General features: G+C 43.5%; 1 protein-coding gene across 1 annotated transcript; it reads left to right on the forward strand.

Moving 5' to 3' along the window:
- Positions 1-2,252: 2,252 nt before the first annotated feature.
- Positions 2,253-6,135, forward strand: MSL2 (MSL complex subunit 2). The gene has a single exon (XM_026075559.1). The coding sequence runs from the start codon at positions 2,358-2,360 to the stop codon at positions 4,044-4,046; it is 1,689 nt and encodes a 562-aa protein (XP_025931344.1). The 5' UTR covers positions 2,253-2,357; the 3' UTR covers positions 4,047-6,135.
- Positions 6,136-8,751: the final 2,616 nt, after the last annotated feature.

Below are 8,751 nucleotides of genomic sequence, written 5' to 3' on the forward strand. Positions count from 1 at the left end.
AAGCCGAAAATATTCCCACAGCTAAGGCATTCGCAGTGTCTCTCCCGTGTAGGTTGCCTGGCATTTACTGAGGGTAGAACTCACTGTGATCTTTCCTTCAGTGAGAGCACACAAAGTGTTTTGTTTTGTCTGTCCGTCTGTCTTTTTCCACAAAACTTCTGGATTTTTTTTTCTGGATTTTTTATCCTCTGCTAACTTTTGTACCATAATTTTGTTCAACTCTTTAAACAAAGCATATCTTGGGAGAAATGCACAGTCAGAAATGAGTCTTTTTTAAAAAACTGGTTAAAAGTTAAATTGCAATTGTATATTGATTATTTGATCCCATCATGGAAGTGTCTTAGTGCGTCAGAATCTGTAAAGCATCGATCATCATAACTCTTAAATAGCAAAACAGTATTATCTTTATTTAACAGAGAGAGGCCTAAGATATAATGGATGGACCGAGGAGCACACTGTGGCTTATTGACCGCATATTAGAACGAGACCTGGGTGACACCAATTTCCGATGGCCTGTGGGCAAGGAGGGAGCTAGCGTACTCCGATCGGTAACTTGATTTTGGACGATCCAGGAATATGTTATGCAGCTCAGCTGCTCCGCAGTGTAGATGCAGACCGGGAACAACTTAATTGGCAGAGGAGTCTTCCAAGAAATTTAATTCACGTTGGCTGTGCTGAGTTAGTATTCTTCCCAACAGACTGTTAATTGTGTCTTGGATTGTCTCCGTGAGAATTATCTGCAACCTCCTTCATGCCTTAACGGCACTACAACCCATTCAGTTTTTTAAAAGTGTGGTTTCATCATTGGTTTATGTTGTCCCAGGCTTAAATTTTCTTTTTGCTTTCCTTGCTGCTTTTCTTGTGTCCTCYCCAGTGACTGTGCAGCTGCGGGATGAATCGAGATGGGTGTCAGAAGAATATGGCAATCCTGGTTTCTCCTTCCTACCGTGGATTAGGAAAGAGCAGAAATGTTGTTCTGTAGTGTTCAGTTCTTCCTAAGGAGAATAACATTAGGAAAGCAGAAATCTCMTGCTTCCCAAGAGGGAGAGGAGCATTGCACATCTCTTGACTTTTTCAACAATCTTAAATATAGGAATTTCTAATTTTGGTGAGGATGTGTAGTGGAAAAATAAATGTTTTATGTATACCCTGGGTATTGCTGTTACAGGTTTCCTCAATTCTGGGTTGTAAAGACTGTAAACAGCTAAAAGTGGGAAGCAAAACCTGAGGGTTTCCTAGGAGGCTGGCTTCTTACTGTTTTAACACCTTAAGCGGCAGACCTCAGAGAGAGGCTACTTTAATGTTTCTTAGCAAAGCTGAAGTCAGCCTAGATTTGCCATTCATGAAGGACAGGAGCTTTCGTAATTTCTGTGCACGGCTGTTTCTGGCCTGGTGGACACGTTTGATGTTACCGCTACACACGTGACCGAGCCTTGCATCCAAAGGGCTTTGTTTCAGGGGGCGTAAGTCCGGGGGGTGGGTTAGGGCGGCCTAATGACTTCTGACGTCTCAGAGCGTTAAATGAACAAGTGGTATTAGATGTGTTCGCTTAAGGATATGGCTTTTGAGACTTGTTTCAAGCTCTCTCTGGTTTCTCCCCGTGGGAGTTAGGGCCTTTTCTCACAAAATCAAGCCACTCCTCAAGATATGCTATAGTCTCCCTGTTGCACATTCTGTTTTGGCACAACAGTAATCTATTAGCAAATAATACCGTTTTCCCCATTTTTATTTAAATATATTTTTATTATGTATTTTATTCATGGTTATAAGTGTKTATAAGAATTCATGGGCCCCACTTAACTGTTTGGGTTGCTCTCAAAGTTAAAAACTTTGTGCTTTATTCATAGCGTTGACTGTCACAAAGCTGTGCACTATTTTTAGTTCCAGCTGAATGAAGTGTAAAACAAAGTCTCGACTGTGTTCTTTCCTTCTGGGCTTGATATTTCATCATTTTTTCATTCCTTTTAGGGATTCCCTCTGTTCTGTTTCCGTTTGTTTCCCCAGTTTCATTAGAATTTTTGCAGTAGCCCTTTATGGTTTGTTGTTGTTGCTGCTGTTGCACTTTTGGTAAATTCATAGAAATCTCATATGTTTTGTCACTCTCAATTGAAGAAACTGCTGAGGGGGTGGAGCGGGTCRGTATTGTTTTAGCTAAAAGTGTTTCTAAAGGCTACAGCAGCACATCAGATTTTGGAGTGATGTTTTTTCTTTAATGCTTTTTCTTTTCTTTCTTTTTTCATTTAACCTTGTTATACAACCAGTTGTGGCAGCTGTAAGAAGTTCCTAGACTGTTGTTTGGATGGTTTGTTTAGTTCTTCTGTGGCTTAATTATTGAACTTTTTCAGGCAATTTTTAGGATGTGTATTACAAGAAATTCATCGTATGTTATCCTGGGAACTTGGCTTGAGTCCATTGTAATTTTTCTCTTTCTTTTTTTTTTTTCCTTAGGAAATTTGCTACAAGACCCTATTGCTCCTACCAACTCCACATGTCAACATTATGTCTGCAAAACTTGTAAAGGCAAGAAGATGATGATGAAACCGTCATGTAGCTGGTGCAAAGACTATGAACAATTTGAGGAGAATAAGCAGCTAAGCATTCTRGTGAACTGCTATAAGAAACTCTGCGAATACATCACGCAGACTCCACTGGCACGAGATATTATCCAAGCAGTTGATTGTTCTGCGGATCTTTTGGCTTTGCTCAAAGATGGATCACCACTCCATGAAGAGACGGAAAAATCTTCCGATACAGCCTTGGCTTTGTGTTTGACACATTCCCCAGTACCTTCGACCTCAGAACTTACAAACGATCCTCCAGCGAGTTTTTCATCGGTTCCTGAAAGCACACACAATATCGATATAAGAAGTTCTGTTATCAACGGGTTGCCCAATTGTAATGGGCTTTCAGTAGATAAACTTGGAGTAAATATTCCTTCTCCCGAACACACAAATACAATTGACGTATGTAGTACTGGAGAGTATATAAAAACTGAAGATATCTCTAGCAGTCTGCAGCCTGTGTGCGATACAGTTTCTACTAGTGACTTGTGTACGACAGGCATTGACATCTGCAGCTTCAGTGAAGACATAAAACCGGGTGGATCGCTCCTCCTTAGTGTTGAGGAAGTTCTGCGGAGCCTAGAAACAGTTTCAAATACTGAAGTCTGTGGTTCTAATTTGCAGCCCAGCTTGGAAGCGAACATGACTAACGGCCCTTTTCTGCAGCTTTCTCCCCCACCTCTTAGCCATAACATTTTCATGTCCACAGATGCTTCTCCTCATGGGATCTCGTGTACGGCRGCAACGCCTAAGGTAGTTAAGTTAAACAGAAAGCGATCTCGGTCAGAAAGCGACAGCGAAAAGGTTCAGCCTCTGCCCATTTCCAGCATCATCTGTGGCCCAACACTGGGAGCATCAGCTCCTGTAACAGTGAAGCAGGAAAACAAAATGTCTTTGCAGCCTATTGCAACTGTACCTAATGGAGGCRCTACTCCCAAAATCAGTAAAACTGTGCTCCTGTCTAACAAAAGCATGAAAAAGAATTTAGAACATGCCCCTAAGAAATCTCATCCAAAAGCCAAACCAGGAGTGCTGAAAACAAAAGACAAAGCGAAGGAAAAAGTTCCTAGCAGTAACGTTATGCCGGGAAGCCCGACAAAAACTGTGTATAAAAAGCCACAAGAAAAGAAAGGGTGTAAATGTGGTCGTGCCACCCAAAATCCAAGTGTTCTTACATGCCGTGGCCAACGCTGCCCTTGCTACTCTAACCGCAAAGCCTGCCTTGACTGCATATGCCGTGGCTGCCAAAACTCGTATATGGCTAACGGGGAAAAGAAGCTGGAGGCATTTGCAGTGCCAGAAAAGGCCTTGGAGCAGACTAGGCTTACTTTGGGCATTAATGTGACAAGCATTGCTGTGCGCAATGCCAGCACAAGCACCAGTGTAATCAATGTGACAGGGTCACCAGTAACTACGTTTTTAGCTGCCAGTACACACGATGATAAAAGTTTGGATGAAGCTATAGACATGAGATATGACTGTTGAATCTTTCTTTCTTTTCCCTGCCGTTCGTAGGGGAACTGCTACAGTTTTAAGGCAGCTATGGTTCTGTTTAACTTGCTGGAGCTCCTGCGTTTAGATCACTTGTATCAAGTGTTTTTCATTGCTATGTTATGTGTATTAGTGTCTGGGAAATAGTTGCAGATAATGGAGGAGTTACCCTAAAACTGTTTTTAGTTCTTACAGCACCTCATAGATTGAGATCAATTGCTGATGTAAATGATTTTATCACAAGATCTTTGGCAAGGAGTATATTAACCTCATTGTACTCATTCATGCTTTGTGCTCGGTCAAAGTTTCTGCTTAAATGTGGAGAAGTGGTATCTAGTWAGTCCATCTAAATTGTTCCGGATTATGGTGTAGAAAAGTAATTATCAGTTAGTTACCATCACTGTTGCTGGAAAATCACCTGCTATTCCTGTAGAAAATGCAGCGTCACGCTGGGGAACRCAGTCTCGGAGTGGTAGATAACCTCATTGTGGGAACCGGTTACCTACCATACTGAACAGTTCAAAAAAAAATTAGTAATGTATTGAGAAAGCTAACAGCCCAAAAAGCAGCTCGGTTTCCGAGCAAGGGTCAGGAAATTCGGTCAGCTAGATACGAGTGGCAAACTAGCRGCTGTCAATATGCCGTCGCTGTTAATCCCAGCATGGGCTTTGGTTTTCTTGGCAGTTGTGCCGCTCACGTTCCTGATCCGTTGCGCTCTCGGTGCCACCTCCGTTTGTTTGACGTAGTACTGACCCTTTTGGTAGGGGAGGAAAAACTACCTGTACACAGAAGAAGACTCAAATTTTGTTAACGCCCTTCTCTCCCTTTTTTGGGGGGGTTCCCGCTGATTTTACTGCTGTCGCCTCTGGAGAAGAGAGCTTTTCTGAGGGTCGCGGAGGAGCCTCCGGGGCTGGTTGGCTGGTTGTTGGTTCTCTGCTGCTAATCAGTGGCTGCAATTCGTAGAGGCTTCCACGGTGGTCAGCACCACTGGGTTTTCCCTTCTTTTTTTCACTTTTATCAAGTTTGTACCACAATACACCTGGGAGCTCTCCCCACGAGGGTATTTCTCTGTTAACAGGCATTTTTCAGTTTCATCTTTCAGAAAATTGATGGCTATCTACTAAAGCCAAATATTTTGGATGCTTGTTAGAGAAAATAAGCTCTATCTTTCATTCCACTCCGAATCCTTCTAATTTTTCTGTAGTGTGTCGAAAGTTGTTTTAGAAGGTAGATGCTTTTCAACCTGGGCTGAAAGGCCCTGGATTGGCAGAATGGCACAAGTTGTCCAAGAGCTTATCTCAAGGAGTGTTAAAAATGAAAGCGCCTTTGTGGGAATTCAACTTTATGCAAAAATGGCTTGTTTCTGGTTAATCCCTACGTCAGGGTACGAGCAGAAGAATTGAGTCTTGCGCCTGGAGACTTCGTTGGCATCCTAGCAAAGTCAGACTACTCTGCGAAAGCAGAAATTTCTCCTCTTTGATCCAGCACAAATTAAACACGGGCTGACTAGAATACAAAACGTTACCTGCTGCTTTAAAAGGCAGCTCCCGGCTCAACAGCATGTTAAATAGCATTTGACTTTTTCACGTTCCTTTACCGCTTCCATCTTTCCTTTCGTTCGTTGAACGCGACGCCCGGGGCTTTCCGACTTTAATGGTGGATGCGTTTTGATTTGGCACAAAGCAGGTACAATGACGGTTCCTCACCTAAGAAATAAGCAAAAAACCCTATGGACACAAATGGCACCTCCTTTTGTTTTGTAGTGTACCATGGTGTCATCTCCTGTGAACGTGGTCGGAGCTTTCTGTTGGTTTTGGTTTGTTTCTCCCCCCGTCTTTTTTGTGGGGTGGGTAGGGTGGGGGGGTTAAAGCCATAGGAAGAAAAATGTGATGTACGTGTCCAGTCTGTACTTTTTTGTTTTTGTTTTGCAAGAAGAGTTGAAAAATATTTTTGATAATGAGTAAATGGTGGAAAATGCTTCTTTAGTATTCTTGTCTTTATTTGCCAACCCAAGTACCTAAGATCTGTGTTTTTTAGCCCTCATGAGATTTAACGATGTCCTATTAAAGTGTATTTAGTTAAACTTGTATGTGATTTTTGTGTTGACCCAAGAGGATCCCACCATTCTCTAACCTGGTGGTTTCATCGTGACCTACTAATGTAAATCTGTTTATTAGTCCACTGCGCATAAGAAAAGTAGCCAAGCCGCAGTCTGATTTTAGGGGAGTAAAACGGGTTGGCAGCACGGGTTGTTTCCAAACGCTTTTGCAGAGCTGTTAAGTTTTGCTGAGATGGTCGGTGGCACGTTCATTGAGATTTTTATTAAATTATATACGTAGTACCTTTGCCCCAGAAACGTGGGAGTACTTGAAATCTTTAATATCTTGCTGCTGCATTAACTATGGTACCAAAAGTTGGCGATTTAGGTAAAGCACGGTTTGGAACCGTTGGCAGGAGAGCCCTGAGGATTAATGTAAAATTGCAAGTGGTAGATTCAGGGGTGAGGTTTTTTTCCCTTTTTTTTCCTCTTTTTTTTTTTTTAAGCTTCCTTTTATGCTGCCACATTCTTGAAATGTGTATGCAAATTCAAACTGACTTAATGTTAGTTTTTCTAATCCTATTTTGCAACTGCTAAGGGCATCAATGTGGCATATGTTGCATTTATTGTCTAAATACTACTTAGTCCGTAGCTGACTAATTTTGTAATTGTTTAAATTAGGCTTTGGTTTGGTTGGTTGTGTTTGGGGTTTTTCTCCTCTTTTTTTTTTTTCTGTGTTTTTTTTACCTCCTGGCTAGTTGTTCTCGAGTAAGTTGAGCAATGGAAGGGATCATAAGGCTGCCGAAATATAATTGCAGCGGTTGTAGCTTTGAAAGTTTCCGCTTTAGAGCCAACYGGGCAGCCCGCTGCTGCGGGACCTTGTGGTGCTGGTTGCGGTCGAAGGGAGTTAAATCAAAGCGTGGAAGCCCCGGCATAGCCCGCAGCACGGCTCGTGCTCCCCGTTGGCCGTCCGCAAAGAAATATTGGGGAAGGACTGGCTGAGAGCAGGCGCGGGGGCCGTTTCGGCTTTAACTTGGCCGGGGCCGGGGGCCGCCGCGGCCCTGCGTTGCTCCCGTGGGGCCGTGCGTCGGCACAGCTTTCTCTAGCGTTAGCGCAGGGGAGGCTGCTCGTGGATCTCCCTTCCTCTACGGCAGCTTGCTACCCGGTCCTCTTCAGGAAAGCGATGGCCGTCCAAGCTCGCGTCAGGCTCGCGCGTTTGCAGAGCTGCGTCAGAACGACAAAGCCGCAGGTCGTCGAACGGTGTCGCTGCGGGAGTCTTCCCGCACGAAGGCGCGTCGCAAAGGTTGCAAGARGAGAGATCCTGGCGGAAAGGGCCGACCTTCGATCGCGCTTTCACGGGCGGCAGTACAAACTCAGCCTAGTGCTTGYGACCTGAACACGTGGAGGATGTTCTTGCAAGGAAGAGATGTCTTCTTCTGAAAAGCTTTTGCTTAAAATGGAAAGGCTCTTTCCATAAATGAATGAAATCACTGCTTGGGATTAAATATTGGAGGGAGGAGGAGCAGGGGGAACCAAAACCGGAACTGAATATTACATCTGTGTTGACTTCACTGCTTTTCCAGCAGTTTGTGATGTTCTTGCTCTCTGGCTTGGCTAATACTAACTTAAACTGCGCATGAACAACGAGGGCGCAACCGATGCTTTTGCTTCTGTTGAGCCTCCTGCAGATGTTCCTGCAGGTACATCCGGCTTTGAAAACCTTCTTGCAGGCTGGGCGGGCAGTTGACACGTGCCTCCTTGTGCAGCCACCTCCGTCTGTGCAATGGTGGCGTTCCTTACTGTGCAGGGCAGAAAGGAGAGCGGCTTCCTCCCCGCAAGCACCAGAAAACTCTGTATTGTCACGAAAAACCCTGCAGAGCTGCCGGGCGCCAGCAAAGCTAAAACACAACCTGAAAACCCTGCTGTCGTCTAAAGCAGCGCTGATAATGTTAGAGACGCATCTCGTTTGCCTGGACGTAACCATTTGATTTTTATGCGTCTTGGCTGTTTTAAAGAAACCCAAAGGTCCCCACCAGAAAGATAAGATAAGGTGAACAGTAATTTTCTACCCCTTCACTCGGTACAAGACAGGTTATTTCTTAAGTTCAGAAGTCCTTTATTTGCCAAAAAAAAAAAAAGTAAAAATACAAAGATAAAACCATGCCAGGACAAAAGCATCTCCAAGCTACTTTTATAAAGTATCRGAAACTTTATTATTAAATATTCCATTTCTAAAACCATCACCCAGTGATACAGAGAAARTGTTACAACAAAAGGGTAAGCATTTTTGCGTATTTTCCTTGCTCAAAAGCTCATGCTTTTTACTGAGGTTCGTTTTGATTGCATAGACTTAAGATACCGTGATTTAGAAACACGGGGCTCCAAAAATATATGCCATTAAAACGATCCTTCGGTGACCTTTTATTTTATTTTATTTTTTTATTTTTTTGGCCTTTTTGGGTGYATTTCGTTTCAGAAGCTAAGAACAGTACCTTGTATCTCAAGTCAGCTCTCTTAGCTCGCCTGTTTAGGAAAACAGGGAGATTTTCTGCCACGGTTTCTGTAAACGTGAGACTGGAAGTTTTTACGCTGCCCATGTCTGTTCTGCAATACTGCCGCTTGGTGGCAGGCGGCAGAAGTGGAGCTGTGTTCACCCCGGGT

Source organism: Apteryx rowi, unplaced genomic scaffold (genome assembly GCF_003343035.1).
Source record: "Apteryx rowi isolate R43461 unplaced genomic scaffold, aptRow1 scaffold_406, whole genome shotgun sequence".
Taxonomy (NCBI): Eukaryota; Metazoa; Chordata; class Aves; order Apterygiformes; family Apterygidae; genus Apteryx; species Apteryx rowi.